This window comes from Mastomys coucha, unplaced genomic scaffold (assembly GCF_008632895.1).
Source record: "Mastomys coucha isolate ucsf_1 unplaced genomic scaffold, UCSF_Mcou_1 pScaffold5, whole genome shotgun sequence".
Taxonomy (NCBI): Eukaryota; Metazoa; Chordata; class Mammalia; order Rodentia; family Muridae; genus Mastomys; species Mastomys coucha.
The window spans coordinates 29,131,999-29,151,998 of NW_022196911.1; the positions used below are offsets into that span (position 1 = coordinate 29,131,999).

Below are 20,000 nucleotides of genomic sequence, written 5' to 3' on the forward strand. Positions count from 1 at the left end.
TGTGTTTCATTTTTCAAAACCTTGGAAAATTAGGGTTATAAAACCATTGATTCACTACACTTTTGCTAAAAAATACAGCTCCTAAATACAGGCCTATCAGACATCCCAGTTAGCTGGGCTGGCTAAAGCAGAAGTGAGGGACTTAAAGATCAATTACCATCTAACCCACAGAACTCAGCTAAGAGAATTAGCTCTAGAATTCCTTGGAGGAAAGATTAAAACACACCAGACAGAAAATTCAATTCAAAGATTGTGTTAGTTTGTTTGAGACAGAGTCTCACTCTGCAGCCCTGGCTGGTTTGGAATTCATAATATAGAGCAGCATGGCCAGAAACCCACAAAGATCCATCTGCACTTGACTCTGGAGTTTTGGGATCAAAGGCATATGTCACCATGTCCAGCCGAAAGGAGGAGACCGAGATTCTTAAAGACCAACTTAACCAGGATGAACTTGAACTAGACTCTTGACTCTCTTTCAGGCACTTGGTCAACCAAGCACTGTTATAATCCACACTTGATTGACCTCAGCTTTGACTGGTATTTTAGCTAGTTATTGATATACAAACCATATTTCATTATTATGTAAAATTTAGTCATACAATGCCTGTTAGAGGGGAACTTCTGCCCACACTATGCAGTTATAAGAGAGTACATATTGAATACATTTGCATATGCTTTGTATATGTATTGACTGTAATTGTTGAAGGCTGGCATTGTTTAATACTCTGCTCATCAAATCTTCAGTCTTTCCAGGGGCTTGATTTTATGGGACAAAAATCAAATAGAGAAGTTATATCGGGAACATCATATCACAAGAAGGATGAGAAATTAATAGAGTTCCTTTAAGTTTGAGAAACTTGCTAGTAACTTTCTTTCATGTGGCTTTTAATATATTTTTTTAATTTTCAAAATGACCTAATTCAATTGTACAAGTGTTTAAGACATCATGTGACTATATGGTATGTGTATCTAGAGTATGGTAATCAAATCTGGTAGTTAAAAGAGTTCTGTCTTCAACATGAAAACATTTTGTTTAGAGCATGATAATTACACATGTCTAAGGAGTATGGCTTGATGCATATGTTATTACGCATGCGCGTGCACACACACATACACATACACACACACAGACACACACATACACACACACACACACACAGAGGTATCAGGGTCATCAACATTTTCACCTCCTTGTCATTATTCAAACATTACATATAAGTACCAAGTTCTTGTGTTCTACAGAGCAATGCAGAAGAGCACAGTTTGAAGAAGAAAAAAAAACCTATTGTATATTTTATGTATAACCAGAAGAGAGGAACTCAAATGCTCCAAACCAGTACTAATTTTCCAATTATAAACAATGCTGGTGACTCAGATTTATAGCTACATTCTCATTAAGAACTGGAAGTTAAAGTCACAGCTGATGAAGTGGTTTTACAAGGGTCTTTATGAGGGTTGAGGGTTAGGGAAAGGAGCCAGTGTTTCTTCAATGCTTTCTAATTGTTAGGCACCGTGATTAGCATTTTTCCTCCCCATAATCTTTTCAGCTGCTGCAAGTTAATCAACATCATAATGACTTTTAAAAGTCTTTAGCTACTACCAAAATATGCATATTTATCAGACACCTTCCGGGAGAAGGAGAATGCACTTTGCTCCTCTCGCTCAGCAAGGAAAAACAAACATCACCCGGACCCACAGGCGCTCCGCGGGCACAGTTCAGCACCACGGACAGCGCCAGGAGGGCAAGGAGGCAAGGTTCGTGCAGGCGGCGCCACCAAATCTTGGAGGATTTGTGTTCTATTCTCCGCGTACTTTTTCCCCCTAAACTATTTTCACAACAATCTAAGCTGGAAAACACGTTCGTACAAAACGGGGAGGCTCTGGGACTCGCTTACCATCCGACAAGTCAATCAGCCCGAGGTAGTGCAATAGTTTCAGAGAGGAGCATAGGACCACCACTATCCCCAAGGTCTGGAGCCCTTCGGACTCGCCCTGTGTCAGCATCTCCGTTCCCGGGTAGGCAAACAGGACGAGGGCAGGCATTTAAAGCTGGAAAATCACGCTTCTTTGCCACTGTTCCAAGCCGCAGTTATTTCCACCAGCCTAGCTTCCTCTCACTTTCTCCCTCCCTCTTGTCTACTCCTCCCTCCACCTCTCTCCTCCTACCTTGCAATTGCTACATTTCACGGTAATCTTTGCTTTTATTTCCCCGTTTCCTAAGGTAATTTCTCCAAAGGTTTAACCAGCCCCTAAACATCTGCTAGCCGAGAGAAATAATAACTGGCAACACCTCACGGCATACTCTCTAAAGGATTCAGGGGATTGTGTGCCAGTGTATACCGTTTTAAAGACAAAAGACATTGATTGCTTCAGATACCAAACCCAGAGATGAAAGTTCTTTCCCCCTCCCCTTAACAATTTGTTTTTACTCTCCTAGTGGAAAAATCAGACAAGATGGTACAGGAATACAGGTGATTCTAGTGTTGACATCATGAAGTGGCCCTGGAAATGATCACCAAGAAAGTTATCACAAACTGGCACACCCACAGTTACATCTGTTTTCTGGCAGTCCCTTAATAGTGTCAGGAATTAAGTTGGTGGTCAGGCTGAGCATGTGATCCCAGTAGTTGCAGTGAAAGGACCAACCCAGAAATAATGTGGGAAAGAAAAAAAAAAGGCAGTGTTGTTCTAGATATTCAGGCTCTGAGCAGACTTCAGTCTGTTATTACACAGAATGCCAGCAGCAAGCTTGTTGGGGGAAAGTATTCAATGCACTGAAGGGGGAAGACTGGAGACCTAGAGTCAAGGACACCTGACCTCCAGCAGGATCCTCTACCTCCAGGAAACCCAGTCTCCTGGGTTTCTGTGGATCAGCTGACCTCCATTGAGAGAACAGAGTGAGGGCAGAGCTTCGCTAAGTGATGAGTGATGTCCGAGCCACGTCTTGGAGAAACTGTTGGCAACTGTGTGAGGATGAGCACTCTCTGGGATTGCCAGCAGGAATGCAAATATTCAATCATTTTTTGTTCCAGGAAATTTTTGCTTGTAGGGATGCATACCTACGTGTACCAATATGGACAGACATAGTCTTTGCTCACTTAATTATAGCAAGAAAAGAAAAGAAAGAAAAAGAAAAAAAAAAGGCTGAAGAATCTTCCATGCTTATCACTGCAGTGATGGTTAATAAGGCACCAGGAAAAAGAACATCTCCGTATTTTTGGGTGATGGCTCTAAAAATGTATTATTACATGGAAAAACAATTTGTTTTCATATCACCATCTTAACATTGAAAAGAGATAAGCATCTCCTGGCATATACAGGAAATATTTCTACACGGATACAATGATCATTGACAAATCTGAGTGCCTCAGAAGAGAATTAAGGGACCGGATTAGAGGTTTTGTTCACAGATCTGTAGAATGATTTTAAAATAATAACAACTAAATGTGAACAAATCTTCCCTTTCTTTTCTTATTTTAAAAGGGAGAATAGTCTACATATCTCAGTTTTCTATGTCCTTGTTCAATCTCATTGGTGTCTGGACAGTGGTATCCTGGAGTATTATTTAATCTTCTGTTGTGCTAACAGGATAAGTGGAGCATTTTATAAATAAATGCTTAGCTCACAGTTCTTGTTATTTGCATCTGTTTGGCTCTGGTCGGGGTACTGGAGTAGGCAGCATCACAATTGAAAGAGTGTGTGTGGAAACTAGAAAGTTCACATGGCAAGATCCGAGGCGAGAGAATGGACATCCAGGATTGCTCTTAATATAATAAGTTGTTTCAGAACCCTCTATGACCAGAGTCAACTCAATTCTCTTCAGACAGCATCAATCCATTCAGGAGGTGAAGCCCCTGTAGCCTAATTGCTGCCTCCTAGACCATAACTTTTAAAGGTTCCACTGCTGGGGACCAAGCCTTCAGGAGTTGAATCTCTAGGAGCCAAACCGTGTCCAATCACAGCTCCTGGAGTCAGTCTGTGCCAGCTTATAAAGTCATCAGGTTTTCAAAATTAACTCTCTTCTTTTGTTGTTGTTGTTTTTTTCGAGGCAGGGTTTCTCTGTATAGCCCTGGCTGTCCTGGAACTAACTCTGTAGACCAGGCTGGCCTCGAACTCAGAAATCCACCTGCCTCTGCCTCCCAAGTGCTGGGATTAAAGGTGTGTGCCACCACCGCCCGGCAACGGTCTTCAAAATTAAAAAGAGTGGCAGAAACATTTATACTCCAGAAGTAAGCAAATGTTATAAATGAGCACTTTTTTTTTTTTTTTTGGCTGTCCTGGAACTCACTCTGTAGACCAGGCTGGCTTTGAACTCAGAAACCCCCCTGCCTCTGCCTCCCAAATGCTGGGATTAAAGACATGGGCCACCACTGCCCGGCTAACTGAGCATCCTTTTACCTCCCCACTGCTCCTGGTAGTTTACTAGACACCATGATAGCCTTCCCGGTCCCACCTATCCAGAAGGAAGCCTGACCAACCAGCCTGTGCAGAGCCTTTTTGATTAAGCATGTTTTCTACCCTTTGCCGGCTAGCATCTGTGACCCCACCAGGATGACAATAGTTGTGGGAGACCCCCAAGTTTCTGAGAAGCCAGCCCTTTGTTCTGGCTTCTCTAGCTGGAGCCTTGTCTGCACCTGTCCCTTCCCCTCCCTTTATTGCTTCCTCTCGGTTAACCCTCGACTCCCTAAGACTGTGCTGTTTGGGATCCCCCTGCTTCCGTCTTCTTCATCGGTGCAAACACATACATGTATGCTTACTACTTCAGATGACAGCCTTGGGCAGACGGCTCCATCTTAGCTCCTCTCCTGGGCATCTGCCCTCCCTCCACTTCCACTCACTTCCTTATTTGACGCTACACACATTTCCACTTCCTGCTACCAGCAGGTATTCTTGAGCATCCTGTAAGATGCAGGAAGCCAGATTTAATTGCTTGCCAAGTCCTCTGGGAATGAACGGTGCAAAGGACACATGGTGGCTTCACTTCCTGCTGCCACCATGTAAAGGTTAAAAACATCCAAGAATTAGGCAGAATTTCCCTCTGATTGTCTCATAACCCTACTTTCTAGGAACATCAGAAATATCCAACTACTACTTCCAAGGAACTGCCAGGATGCACGAAGCACTTTTCCTCATTTCCAGGATGATCAGAGGGAAACTCCTGGAGAGGGCCCTGCCCACGTGAGTCCAAGATGGCAGCATCCTGACATCCAGCTGAGCAGAGCTGTGTCTGTGGTTTGGTACTTGGAAGAACCTCATGATTCGGGGACTCTAGGATGGCCCGCTCACATCACAGCCTCTGTACAGAGCTCCCACTACCCACAGTCTCCCTTTAAAATTCCATCTTTCACTTGATGAGAAAATTTTGCTCTTACTGGACCATTTGTGAAATTCATTTTGCAAATTGCTGTTTCTTGTTTCCAGTAGATTATAAGGTAAACCTGTTTACACTGGCAATCTAAGTGTGCATAGAACTTGATTTTTTTTTCACTAATTTGTCTCAAATTACTATTTTTGGTCAAGAATTTTCACCTTGCTGACCTTCAACCTTATGGACACCAGCAGGCCATAAGAAACAAAGGCTTAATCCCGTGAGACTCCCTGGTGACTACTGGTTGCTGGCACTGAATTTCTGACTTTTCTTCTGACTCTGACTCATAAAAAGCTGGATTCTGACATGGGTCTCCCACTTTCACAGGTGGGATTAGGAGGCTCCTGCCATGCTTTGTGAGGTCATCACAATCAAGATGGTAAATTTCTGCCAAATAATCATAGAGTCCCTGGGTTTGAATTTTAATGGTCACCTTGTAGACGGGTGGCCTTGGTCAAGTTGCTTTAATCTCTCATCTTCCTTATGGATCAATCCTGTGGCTTGCATAGCCTAGCTGCACGCTGTACCACTGAGCTGTACCCCAATGGTCTTAATGCAACAACCAAACAAGGCAGTGCCACGGAATGCTTAGCAAAGTCCCTGCTACAGTGTAACACAGAGGAAGCCAGACTGGCCAAAACGTGTTCTCCACCTTCTTGTTGGTCCCTGAGCCTTCTCATCTCTGTCTGAAACAGAATTAACAAGTCACAGTAGTGATCTGGGGAACGTAAAGGGTATAGTTTAGACTTCCTCTGAAACTTTCTGGGTTGTTGAACTCCCGATCTTCAGCTACAACTCCTTCCAGGCAGATGTTCTCTACTGAGAATAATTTGTTGTTGCTTAAACTCTGCCTGAGAGTCTGCCCCAAGCAGTCATGAAATCAAATTCTATTTTAGTTTCTTACATCTGCACCTCCAGTTAGCTTGCTGCTCTGTAATCTGAAGCAAATGTAGAGACCCTGTGGTTCAGTGACCCACAGGAGGAAGCCATCCGTTTGGCTAACTGAAAACACAAATAATACTCCATCTGTACTCTCTTGACTCCACAATGCTTGCTGCTAGCACATGGCTTCTCCAGTTCTTGAGCCACTGAGACAAATTGTTCAGTTGACTCCCCCCTCCCGCCGTGCACCCACTAAGGTACTGTCTAAACTTCATTTGGATAAACTAATTTGGTAGGAGCCTCATTTTCTGGAATGTTCTGTTGCGGTTGGTATAAATATAATGCCAATAATTGCACCTGGAGTTTTCTTTTCTTTAGAAGGTGCAAAAGAAATGAAAGAATCCCTTGGAGCAGCACCTCAGAGCTCTTGATCCAGCCTGAAAGAAATTATTTAACTGCAAAATGGTTATGGTTCAGAGAGAAAAATCATTATTATTCCCATCACCAGTCAAAATGAGAAAACTATTTCTGTGTTCTTGAGCCTGCCTCTTTGCTTGGTGCCCTTTTGGGGGCACAGGCGGGGCTTGTTTAAATTAGTTTTCTAATGATGATGGTAATTGTGTAATAATATAGTAATGATATCTCCCTTTCTTCCTACCTCCCTGGCTCCCTATCTCCCTCCTTCCTTATTTCTTCTCAATCTCTGTTGTTCCCTGTCCTCCAAGTTCTATACAGTGAATAGACCACAAGAAAAAGCCTCATATTCACCAGAAAGTTCATAATGTCTAAAAAGCCCCATAATCTTTTTATTTGCAAATTACTGTTTAACTCTTTAAAACTCTTTGCATATTTTTTTTTTTCAATAAATCCTTGTTGAGAACATATTGTGCCAGGGTTCCTAATTAGCTTTTTCGTTAAGATACAACATGGTCGGTTGTTCAGCTAAGAAAGCCAGGGCAAGGGGCAGGGGCTCGCTGAACATGGCTTTCATGCAGCAGGCTCCATGCTTGACTCTATTCTAGTTTCCTCCTTTGTCTTAATTACTGCAGCAATTAAAGTGGTTTTCATTAGTGTTGACTTAACTGTGCAGTTTTAGACAGAGGTTGAAAGGTACACCTAGCCAGCAGTTTCCTGTCAGAATCCTGTCTCTGGGAAGAGCTGTCTCGCTTTAGGCGGCTTTCTTTGACTCTACCTGGGCTGGTTTCCACTCCCATCCTGCCTCCCATTACCTCCCTTACTCTCCCACAAAACTCACTCCTACCTCTGGTCCCATTCCAGCCTTTACTAGCCAATTCTCAACCAGGATCTTATTTGGTAATTGGCCCCATGGTGTCCAAGGAGAGGAGCAGGTGACTACTGTAGAGAAACATGTTGGTTTCCACCCTTGGAGTTAAGGAAAACCCAGAGGGAATCTCATTGCAGGCATTTGGAGAAGTGAATTTGGAAGGACCCTGGACCTTGTTTTCATGATCTCGTGTCCTTTGGAGTGGATAGTGAGGAATCAGTTCTCCAAACTTTTAGCTTGCAATGTGCTTTCTCCCTGCCCAGTCTCTTGAACATCTGCCTCTCCTTCCTTGGCTCCATGCCCAGGATCAAAGCTGTGGGTTCTGGCTTAAACAGACCAGAGAGAGAGCAGAGCTCTGCTTCCACTCACAGCGAAAGGCTCTGAGTGCAAGCATCAGTGAGCACCCAGCGTTTGTGTGGATCACTGGTGGCCCTTCATGTTAGTGTGAGGGACATTTGGCTGTTGCCAGTTGAAATAGGACCAGCGAGTGATACTGTTTAGATAGCTCTGGCTAGTTTCCATATTTCCTCCCCCGCTTTCTCCAGAGGGCTCTGGGCCCTGTCAGAATTTCAGCAGACATTCCAAGGCAGTGCACTCATTTGTAACCCAGCACAATGATCTGGCTAAAGCTAATTAACTGCCCTCCTCTCCTCTGTCTTCTCTCTTCTCACACTTCTTCCCTCTCCTTCATTCCTTTCTCCATAGGAAGAAATCTCCTGGGATGCTGCAGTTCCCAGGTGCACACAGCAGCCCCACAGCATAACAAAGAAACACCCCTAAACATGTACAGAGGTGAGAGAACTCGCCTTCCAGAGAGCATCCGGAAGATGACTGCCTCATAGGTGTGTTTTCTGACTCACTAGATGCCGCTGATCACCCTCCAAAGCCATTTTCCTAATGGACACTTCAGTTAGTAACCTGAGGCTTCAAAGGAACATAGAATGGCCCAGACAAGGATGGCCAGTGACAGGGCACTAATAATGCTTTGACAAAGTCACTGATGCTATATCTCCCCAGAGAGGACTCAGGAAAGGAAGAGAAATCACGCCTTTCCGTTAGAGTCATTTACCAGTTTTTATTGTTTGCTGGGAACGACAGCTTCTGGAACCTCCTAAGTGGACAAATCGGCAGCAGGGGGTTGCACAGCTTGGTGACATAGGCTCTGAGGTCAGATGGAGGAGGTTGCACAGCTTGGTGACATAGGCTCTGAGGTCAGATGGAGGAGGTTGCACAGCTTGGTGACATAGGCTCTGAGGTCAGATGGAGGGGGTTGCACAGCTTGATGACATAGGCTCTGAGGTCAGATGGAACCGCCAGCAGGCCTCAAGGACAATAATTTATGATCTCTTGCCTTGGAATAGATATCTAGGTTCCAGTCTCCTCATCTATAGGACGAAGTCCCTGTTGAGCCACATCCCAGTGTTGTGATGCAGATAAAGTGACAGGTGACTGTAAGTATCAGGGGTTGCCGTCAACTTCCTCATGGAACATTGCCTGTCTGACAGTAATGATCCTTTCATCTTGATGGTGTCAAGTTGTCTCCCTAAGATCTAAGACTCTAGTTCCATTCTGACAATCTGGACCCAAGGGAGCAGGGCAGTCCACAGGAACAACTAGCAGTTGGAATTCATCAAATACTAGGAACAAGTTTCAGTGGTTGCAGAAGTATCCATTCATGCGAAAAGTAAAACAAACATCCTATCCTCAGGGACCTGCTGAGCTAGACGAACCAGGATGACCGCTAGTCAGAATACCAACTGCATGCATGCTATGATTCCACAGTCCACAAACAACTCATTGTCCCTTGAATTAGATGTACTCTCCTCTAGGGTTATTGCTGTCCACCTGTCCACCTTATAAGACAACCCAGTAAGACCTGCAACGTGGGCAAAAGGTCGCAGTGTGGAATTAGCAGAGTCCAAATGAACAATGCCTGCTTTCCTGCATCTCATTTTCAACAGAGTCCCTTGAGTTCTCTCCATCCCCCTCCCTCCTGGGAAGACATTTGTCTTCAGAGGTTGGCAATGAGGCATTTGCCAGTACACCCGTTCTGACATATTTTACATATGCTCTAAGAAGCGGAGGCTAAATTACACTGGTGAGTTATTAAAAACAGCTCTCAACGCTATTATTATTTATTGCATTTCCAATCCTCAGCAGCAGCTGATTACACTGCTTAATCTTGTACTTTTTAAAAAATTTCCCACCCTGAAATGAATTCTCCCTGAAACGAATGAGCAAGGTCAGCCATACTGAGCCCCTTGAGGAAAAAACAACTTAGGTTCTGTGGAGAAGTGTCAGTCCACCTTGGTCTCCCCAGAGCTAGAGTCCCCCACTTGAAACACGAACACTCTTCTCTACAGTGTCTCCAGAGGTCTCATGGCCAGGCCCTCTGTCCAGTCTTTAGGCCTGCCATTGTTAGCTACTGCTGACAGTTCTTGATGCAAGGCTCCTCCCCGCCTCCCAGCCTCCCTTCACCCGGCCAGCCCCTCCTTCCCAGGCTGCTTTTCTTCAAACACCCAAGTTTCCAACATGGGGTCTGTCAACTGAAGCCCTGTGTCTGCCTGGATTTTCTCGGCCGGCACTTTTTCCTTTCAGGTTCAACTTAGGGGTTATGCTCTTTGTGAAACCTCCCCAGTGAGGAGTTAGAGGTTTCCTCCTGCTTATGGCCATTGTAGAACACGACACACTATGCTGTTGGTGAGTCGTCACATGTCTCTTGTTACATAGTCAGCTGATAGAGAGCAAGATAGAGCAAAGGCGTTTAAACTCCCTACATAAAGCCCAGCACAAAAAAAGTGTTTCCAGGATGAGGAAGGCCAAAACTGAACATAGTACAGTAAAGCGGGAAAAGCAAAGCCCTTTTTAAAAATTAAATTTATTTGAAAAATGTATCTGTGTCTGTCTGTCTGTCTGTCTGTCTGTCTGTCTGTCTGTCTCTCTGTGTGTCTGTATATGTGCACGGTTGCCCTGTGCCCTAGAACTAGAATTGCTGGTGTTTTTAAGCCGCCCTATGTCAGTGCTGGGAACCAAAGTTTAGAGTGTTCTTAACTGCTGAGCCGTCTCTCTGGCCTAAGAGCAAAACTTTTGAATTTGGCATTAATCAATTAACTAATTAATTAATTAATTAATCCATACAGGCAGCACTGAACATCTTTCATGAACCAGACTCTTGTGTTAAGCATCATAAGTACATGGTTGGGTGCAAATGGCCTCGTGGGGGAGCCATCAGGACTCAAGTAACAGAGCAGCTGTGGCAATGGTTTCAGCTGTGACAGTTCTGTGAATGAAGGCTCCTCAGAGCAGCAACATCATAAACTGTGAGACAAGCCTTGGCTGGGTGGGAGGAGTCTTACTCCAGATGTCTCCCTTGAAGTGATGTTTTGAGTTAAGAGTGGTGGATAAATAAATGTAAAATAGATGAGAGTTAAGGCAAGAACATTCAACCAAAAGCACATGTAAGGGACCTGAGGAAGGTGGTGTTGAAATTGAGTTTAGGTGTTTAGGAGTAGATAGAGATAGAGGAGCCATGACAACATTTGGGCAGGCATCTACATGCAGGGTCAGATGTACAGAGCACCATAGACCATATAAAGGATTTCTAATTTTAGGCTGAGAAACGGATTTTAAGCAAGAGAATAGCTCTCTCTCTCTCTCTCTCTCTCTCTCTCTCTCTCTCTCTCTCTCTTTCTCTCTCTCTCCCTCTTTCTCTCTCTCTCTCCCCGTGTGTGTGTGTGTGTGTGTGTGTGTGTGTGTGTGTGTGTGTGTGTGTAGAATGTCCACGAGAAGATAGAGAACAGTCTATAGGGATACAGAGATTGGACAGTTTGCAACTACAGATTACCTCAAATGTCTCAGTGGTAAGGTGGAGTTAGGGACGTGGAACACATGGAAGTGGGTAGCCTTCAGAGGTCAGTAGGAAGATGCTTGGGCTATGTGCCTGAGTCAGAGACCCGCTCCAAGATACCCACTTCCAATGTGATGTGTGAAGGAAGGCTTAGCACATCCAGAAGCCAGTCACATTCAGGAAGCCTCTGCTTCAGAGAGGGAAGGTCCACAGGCAGTAGTTCACCTTAGGCTGGATCTGTAACAAGCAGATGTTGCTGTAGAATAAAGAGCCAGGGAACCAGCCCTGACCTGAAAATGCTGCTTCTAACTTCTAGGGTCAGGGAACTGACACTTAAAGCCTCTACATTCTGCCTCTAGTTTCTATATTTTGGAAGAGTCAGATGAGCTCCATTAGAACACTTGATTTACCACTTTGGGAAAACAATGGGAACTTGGAAAATCATCTGGTTCATCTTCATGCATCTACCCATGAATCCATGAATCCATGCACACATCCACCCACCCACCTATCACATCTATCCATCCATCCATTACATCCATCCATCCATCACAGCCATAACATCCATCCATCCTCCCATCACATTCATCCACCCATCACATCTATCCACCCATCCATCCATCCATCTACCCATCACATCCATCATATCTATCCATCCATCCATCCACCCACCACATTTATCCATCCATCACATCTATCCATCCATCCATACATCCATCATATCTATCCATCCATCCACCCATCAATCCATCCATCCATCACATCCATCCATCATCCATCCATCCATCACATCCATCCATCACATCCATCCACCCACCCACCCATCCATCCATCCATCACACCCACTCATCAATCCATCCATCCATCCATCCATCCATCCATCCATCACATCCATCCACCCACCCATCATATCCATCTATCCATCATCCATCCATCCATCCATCCAATCACTATTCAGAGAAAACAATACTGGAGGGTAGTCTAGAATCAGTTTGTTGATCCCTGATGCGGTACGTATTTTGTCCTGGTCTGCGTCTGTCCATATGAATTAGTGTCTGTCCACTGTGGTGAGGGTAGAATTAGGCTCATAAGCAGCCTCATAGTTCTGGTCCTTCAGCTGTTGGGTTGCTGAATTGGAGCCCTAGGCAAGCCCTGCATTCTTTCCCCCCAGTTTAATTGGCCTATTATTTTAAACTTTTGTAGATAAGGGAATAAAAAGTCAGTGGAATATTGTATTCATCACACTCAAATTAATATGCTTCATTACCACAAAGACAAGGAGCATAGTTGCAATATTTTCTCAAAACTTTTAATTGAACATAGCATGCAGGGGGGTGGGGGTGAGCAGACTCGGAAACCACTGAGCTCAGATGCTGTTTTTCACTTTCTCAAAATGTGTGCGGTTTGTGATCTGCTCATCTCATTAGTGTTAATTATGAACTGAAATAAAATGGCATTTAACACTGTGCTGAGACTTTAATTAAAGCCAAACCTTCATGCCCAGGAGCTCTCTGAAGTCCAGGATAGTTATCCCAAAGTGGTACAACCTTCTGCTCTGCCAGTGGGATCTCCACACTTATGCTATCCCTTGTTACTGGAAAGATGCTCCAACCAGCCTTCACCTATCCATTGTCCACCCATTATCTGTCCACCATCCATCCATCATCTGTCACCCATCAATCCACCCATCTTTTTAACAATTAAGCTATAAATTAGTTCTGGGAGAAGGAAACCAATATTTGTCAAGTGTTACTACATACGCCAGTTTAAATGCTTTATATATAGTCTATACAACACCAGAACTAGGGCCAGCACAAAGGTGTGGGCAGAGCTTAATCTCCCTCCTCACAGGTTCAGATGAGTGGGGCCGGTCAATTGGATAGTATAGTGGATTCTGAGAAAAGGAAACAGGGTGGTTGTGGGGCTGTGATACTGCGGTCACATGACCCAGTTTGGGGACACAGGGAGAATTCTCCTAAGAGGGAGGACCAGTGAAATAATTTCAAGTTCAGCCACCCAATCACAAGGATAATCATCAGAGCCCATCTAGCTAGACTCTGAGAATCACTTGGACGTCTTGCCCACACGGCATGACAAAAACAGCCCCTGGGCTGCCTACCATTGGCTGATAATGCTGCCTAAGCAGGCATTATCACAGTCTCTTCCTCCCCTCTGTAGGTTCCCAAGCCAAACAGGAATGTTGCACTAGGTTCCTCTCCTGTGCTCCCCTAGCCTTCAGTCTTGAGGAAAGGAATGCTTTCTGATATGTCCAGGAATGAGGAGATTTTTAGGGCTGGCTGAGCAGGTGCTTACATAACAACTGTCTGAATGACAAGGACAGGCACAGACAAGCACAGGGAAGCTATATGTTCTGTGTCAGACAGCAGAGTCATAGGTTGGGCCCAATACTCTTGGCTCTAATCTAGGACTGTTTCCTTTTCCTAGCAAGGGTCTGTAGGACACTCCAGAGATTCCCACAGAGACCTGCAGTTATCAAGTGCTTGCATCTTTGGGATGTTAATAACAATCTTATAATAACAGCTTTTACGTGCCAGGCCCTCTTTCCCACCCTTTATATACATCATCTTACTTAATCTTTGGAGACCAGGAAAGTCAGGTCAACTATGGTTCATTAGGAAGTATGTCCACCTCTTCAGAGTCAGATGGACATTTCCTGACTCTTGGCCTCTTGGGCTCGTGAGGGAGGAGTTCAAAAGAACCCAGGGAACAGAAAGGTCCAGAGAGATCCACATGACTCCTCTAGTCCAACCACAGCTATGGCGCAGAAGGCATCCCTGGGTCTGGCAGAGATCAAGCAGGAAAACATAGAAAGGACTTCTCAAGATCCAGTACCTAGAGGCTGGAGAGATGGCTCATTGGTTAAGAGCACTTGATGCTCTTGCAGAGGACCTGGGTTTAGTTCCCAGCACCACATGGCAGCTCCCCACCATTGCAACTCCAGTTCCAGGGCATCCTGTGCCCTCTTCTGGCCTCCACAGGCACAAGTTCTACACACAATGCACTTACATACATTACATACATGCAGGAAAAACATTCATACACATAAAGAAAAGAGGGTGGCAAGCATCTGGCAGAAAGGCCTTGGGAAAATCCCCTAGTGCCAATGGTGAATTTCTCTGCCCTTGTGTTATGAGTAATATTGTTTTCATCTTTGTTCCTCCAAATACTCGCAAAAATGTTTCACAGTGAGCATAGCTTAGTTTCTTACTTAATAAAGGAAGCAAAACAAATGACAATCCATGATGAAAACTAATGGAGGATTGGGTTCCTTGGAGAAATGGCTGACTCCAGGGATTTGGCAGAAAATATCGAAGAAGGGACCAGAGCATTGTGTTGTGTAAGAAAGCAAGGAAGTCCTCCCCCGCCCACACACATCCCTCAGTGGCAAAGTCACACAAAGGGAAAAGGGACATACGTGCGAACCAAAAGAGCTCCCTATAACCTACAGTGAGATGATTCGAACAAAATAAGAAAGAGAGTATTAGATCATCCCCCAAAGTGTTGACATAGACATTAACATAGACATCCATGGGCCCATAACAACATAAGCAAGCTGTCCATGTAGAAGTCCATCACCTTAGGTAGACACCCTCAGTGAGGTGGGTCATGAAGCCTTACTCCTGCCCTGTGGGCTGTGCAGAATGTCTTCCTCCCTGAGAGATCTGTACAAATGGGGAGGGATAGTTGCTAGAACACAGTACCTTACCAGGGGACCAAGGTCGTGGTCAGAAGTAGTGAGGCAATATGAACAGTGTGTACCTTTCAAATACTGTGAAATGATGGTACTTGCCTCTGTGTTCTTCCTTCCAAAAGCTCAGATTAATCAAGATGGGAATTTCATATGAAATCTGTGGGGACATTCTGCAAAACATGCACAGAATTCCCCCTGGGTACACATACTAAGGGGATGAGGTAGTAGAGCAGAGAGCTCCTTGTTTGTGCATGCCTACTGCTTAATCACAGTATGGGATCATTCTGGACACTCATTAGTGAGGGGAAGTGAGAACTAATGCAGATGTAACACACACACACACGTGCACACACACACACACACACGCCCCATCACAGGTATATTAAAATTTAGGGTGGTGGTTGCTCACACCTTTAATCTCAGCACTCAAGAAGCAAGAGCAGGCAGATCTTTGTGAGTTTGAGATTAGCCTGGTTTGTAGAGCGAGTTCCAGAACAGCCTGAGCTACACAGAGAAACCCTGTCTAGAAAAACTAAACAAAACAATAATTGGCACTTGTAGCAACATGGATGGAACTAGAGGACATTATGTTAAGTGAAATTATTCAGACATAGAAAAACCAAGAATCATATGTCCTTGTCTGTGTCTGTATATGATGTCTGTATCTGTCTGTGTATGATGTTTGTATCTGTCTGTATATATTATCTGTATCTGTCTGTATATAATGTCTGTATATGATGTTTATATCTATCTGTATTTGATGTTTGTATTTGTCTACATATGATGTCTGTAAATGTCTGTGTATAATATCTGTATATGATGTCTTATATGATATTTACATCGGTCTGTATGTGATGTCAATATATGTCTATGTATGATGTCTCTACCTGCCTGTATCTGATGTCTGTACATGTCTGTATCTGTCTGTGTATGATGTCTGTCTAGCATACGTAGCTAAAGCACTGAACCTGGTGTGGAACAGAAGTGATAAGAGGTTGAGATAGTGTCAGGGAGTTGAGGTCGATAGAGGGAGGATAGATTTGATTTAACACTGTAGTGTATGTTGAAACAATGTGAATCCCATTAATCTATACATTGTTACATGTTTTTTTTTTTTTAAAACAGATTCCTGGACACCACAAGGAATGTACTTTGAGACGAGCAAACAACAAAAGCCAAACATCTACAGAATGCCTCCTTAAAATTGTCAAGGTTGGGTTGGAGAGATGGCTCAGCTATTAAGAACACTGGTTTGCTCTTCCAGAGGTCCTGAGTTCGATTACCAGCAACCACACGGTGGCTCACAACCATCTATAAACAGATCTGATTCCCTCTTCTGGCACAGAAGTGTACATCCAGACAGAGTACATATATATATATATATATATATAATAAAATAGATCCTTTTTCCCCAAAAAAATGATACACTTAAAAAGAAACTGTCAAGGTCAGGAGTGGAGAGATGGCTTAGTGGTTAAAAGCACTGACTGCTCTTCCAGGGGACCTGGGGTTAACTCCCAGTACCTATACAGCAGTTCACAACCATCTGTATCCCCAGTTCTAGGGGATCTGATGTCTTCTTCTGGCTTCTATGGCTACCAGGCACAGGCACTGACACACATGCAGGTAAACATCCTTACACATTAAAAAGAAAAAGAGAGAACCGTCAATGTCATAAAGATGAAGGAAGGAGAAGAAATTCAGGTGGAAGTCTGAGGAAGCTTAAGCACTGAATGTGAGGTGGTACCCAGAAACAGAGAAAGGACAGTAAGTGAAACCGAAGGCAATCTAAATTAAATACAAACTTCAGTTAATAATACCAATATAGCAATTAGTCCATTACTGTGTCAAGGCTAACCTAGGTAGGACATGTGAGCCTGCAGATTTCCTGTAAATAGAAAAATATTTTCAAGTGAAATCTATTTTGAGTCTTACAGGAGAAGCGGAGGCATATTTCAAAGGCTAAGGTGATCTGTCGGGCCTGCTCAGCCTGTTCCTACTTGATGCCCTGCCTCCCTGAGAAAATTCCGCATTTTTGCATAACTGGAAGGGGATAAAGTTATTGTGTCTAACTGGCTTTCCTCAAGTCCCACCGGGGTTTCCTGGCAGTTAGATTCATTAACTTGGCATTTTCTAATGATTAACACTGATCAATAACCCACCGGGTCTGGTCCTTAAATCAATTGCCCATTAATGAGAATGAAAGCACCATTTTATTATCTGAGCCCAGGACCTTTTGCAGAAAGGGCTTCTGGGGTTTGGAGCTCCCGTCCCCTTTGCTGCACAGGTTAATTAAAACACATGCTCTCTTCTCCCCCCCGCCCTCTCTCTCCACACTGAGACCAGGAACAAAATTAACTGTAGGGAAAGATTTCTAGGAAATGGGCAGCAGCTCATTTTAGTGAGTCTGTCAATAGTTGGATGAATGTCTACTAAATTCCCATATGTTAGGGCTTAGTCCTTAGGGTGGCATTACTGAGAAGTAGAGGAGCCTTTGAGAGGTGGGGTCTAATGGGAGGTCCTTATTGTCATTGGAGAAGTGTCCTTGAAGTGATCTGTGGCTGCAGACTCTTATTCTTCCTTGTTGCCTCCTGGTTTGAATGTAAGTGATTTATTCTGTCACTGTCTCCCTGTGACCCACTCTCTCTGGTTCCAGCCAGAGGTTCCCAGTACAAGGACCACTTAATTTAGGACTGGGACACTCAGACCTGTGAGTCCAAAGCCCCTTCTATCTTTGTAAGTGACTTGTCTCATATATTTCATTGCAGCTATTCAGATATGACTCTTGTAGTGAATGAGTTAAATAGGCATTACTGAGGACCTACTATGTGTTCAAGTCACTGCTAAAGTGATTGCTTCCTTAGCGAGAATCCTGGAGAATCTTGTATAGGAGAATTGTGTGCTCCTGCTCTCTGGCCAGTGCTTCTCTTCTCTTCATCATTCGAGATGCTTACCAAAGGCTTCTGAGTGAAGGAATGTGAGGGGGTTGCTAGGTACTGGACTAGAGAGGTGAGCGAGGCTTGACTGTAACCCTGAGGTCTTGGGAAGAGATGTAGACAGGATTGGAGGAGAGCTGAGAAAGGGCTCGGGAGGATGTGGAGACAGAAGAGGAAAGAGCAAGAGTGAATCAGCTCAGTGACCTGGGCAGATTTTACCGTGACACAATGGGACTGGGAAGGATGGAAAGGAGAGGAGAAGTTTGCCACAAAGACTTGAAAGGCAGTCTAGACAGGGTTTCTTAACTGGCTGGTTGTGCACAAAGCTAGAAGCAACATCAGGAGATCTCATGGATACTTTGGGTACCAGGAGCAATTCATCACAACTGGGGACACTTGGAGAAGAAATTGACTGAGAAGGTGACCTGAGGTCAGGAGGTACAGCTGTCACATTGCCTAAGGAGGCAGTCCAACATGATGAGGAGCTTCAAAGTCCTCTCTGGTCTTCAAATTTTGAGAATGTCCTTAACAACTTTCCCTATGCAGGAGACACAGCAGAGATGGGCTAAGATGCTGAATGGCTTCATAGGGTACAGGCCTGTGAGACATTGGATCACATAAGGAGGGAGGAGTCAGGCTAATGCCTGATGTCAGCAACATTCAACTTCGACCTTCTCCTTTGTTTGATGTGATGACAATCTGTCCACGTGACCCTGACCAGTTCAACTTGCAATAAGTCAAGGGATGGTTTAAAGACTAGGACCTCACTACTACTGCTGCTACTACTACTACTACTACTACTACTACTACTACTACTGCTGCTGCTGCTACTACTATTTGAGCTCAGGCAGGTCTTGAACTTCTTGTAATCTTCTGGCCTTAGCCTCCTGAATGCTGGTATTACAGGTGTGAGCCACTACCACACCTAGCTTAAAGACTGGAATTTTAAAACCCAACATTCCAGGGTTCTAATCTTGCTCTGCTTGTGACTCAGTCTGGGTTCACATCTCCTCCTGGAGAATATGGCTGGCAGCACCTTGCTGGTAAAGTTATTGAGAGGCTCATTCAGGACACGAAACAGGAGGATGTTCTGCAGTTTATGGGAGTGCCTATCCTTGTGCTTTCTCTTCCCTTGACTTTCCTGATGCCTGCAGTTGTGATGGGGCTTCAGGGGAGGACAGGATTATTAGGACAAATACCAAGAAGAGGGAAGAACACCAACAAAGACCCAGATTCTGAAGTTTCAGGATGGACTTTGCCACCCATGTTCTTGTTTTTCCAGATCAAGTCCCTGGACCAGTGAACCTGTAAGGCATATGTCTTAAATATAGATCCTGAGAACATGTGTGACAAACATTCCTTCTTTGAAGGCTGCTGGAGAAGGAGCCCAGACAGGAGAAGCAAGAGCCAGGCATGCTGGACCTACCTACTATCTAGGGCTACCGTGGGGCTTATGTATGTGGCTTTGGGGAGACAGAATCCTCCCTTGGTCTTTGGGATTCAGGATATGCATACTGAATACTTGCTCCTGTGTCACTTGGTAGTGACAATGCTTCTGTCTCTCTCTGTTCCTCAGGGCGTTCTGTGGTAACAGAAGATGAAGCATGGTGGGAGAAGGTGGTCCTGTCACTTGTGTTGGATGGAAATGCCCTTGGCAGCTGAGGAGCCTCACCAAAGGGGTTAGAAGGGAGCAGAGAGAGAAGATGAGCCTACAAAGTCCTTGTCATTAAGCATCAAGGATGATGGAGCGAATGGTAGTCCAATTCTGACATTGATGTGGAGGGCCATACCTTCTCATGAAATTCTGCCTTGTCAAAGCCAGGGTATTGGTAAATTCTCTGAGGAAAAAAATCACAAATATCTCTGCCCTGGTTGATCTTATCACAGATATTCTAAAATTTCACGGAGTGGAAAGCTAGGAAAGAAAGAAGTCAAATTTAAATATCTATCTATTTATCTATCTATCTATC

The 20,000-nt window shown here is 44.3% G+C and overlaps 1 protein-coding gene across 4 annotated transcripts in view; it reads right to left on the reverse strand.

Moving 5' to 3' along the window:
* Nucleotides 1–20,000, reverse strand: part of Kcnip1 (potassium voltage-gated channel interacting protein 1) — a 389,100-nt gene that overhangs the window by 51,490 nt on the left and 317,610 nt on the right. The window contains exon 1 of one of the 4 annotated variants that reach the window (XM_031350735.1): nucleotides 1,896–2,069. The exons of the other annotated variants lie outside the window; for them this stretch is intronic. Coding sequence (XP_031206595.1) covers nucleotides 1,896–2,043 — 148 coding nt within the window. The 5' untranslated portion in view covers nucleotides 2,044–2,069. Of the gene's footprint in view, nucleotides 1–1,895; nucleotides 2,070–20,000 lie in introns of those variants that run through there. 4 annotated transcript variants of the gene reach the window in all.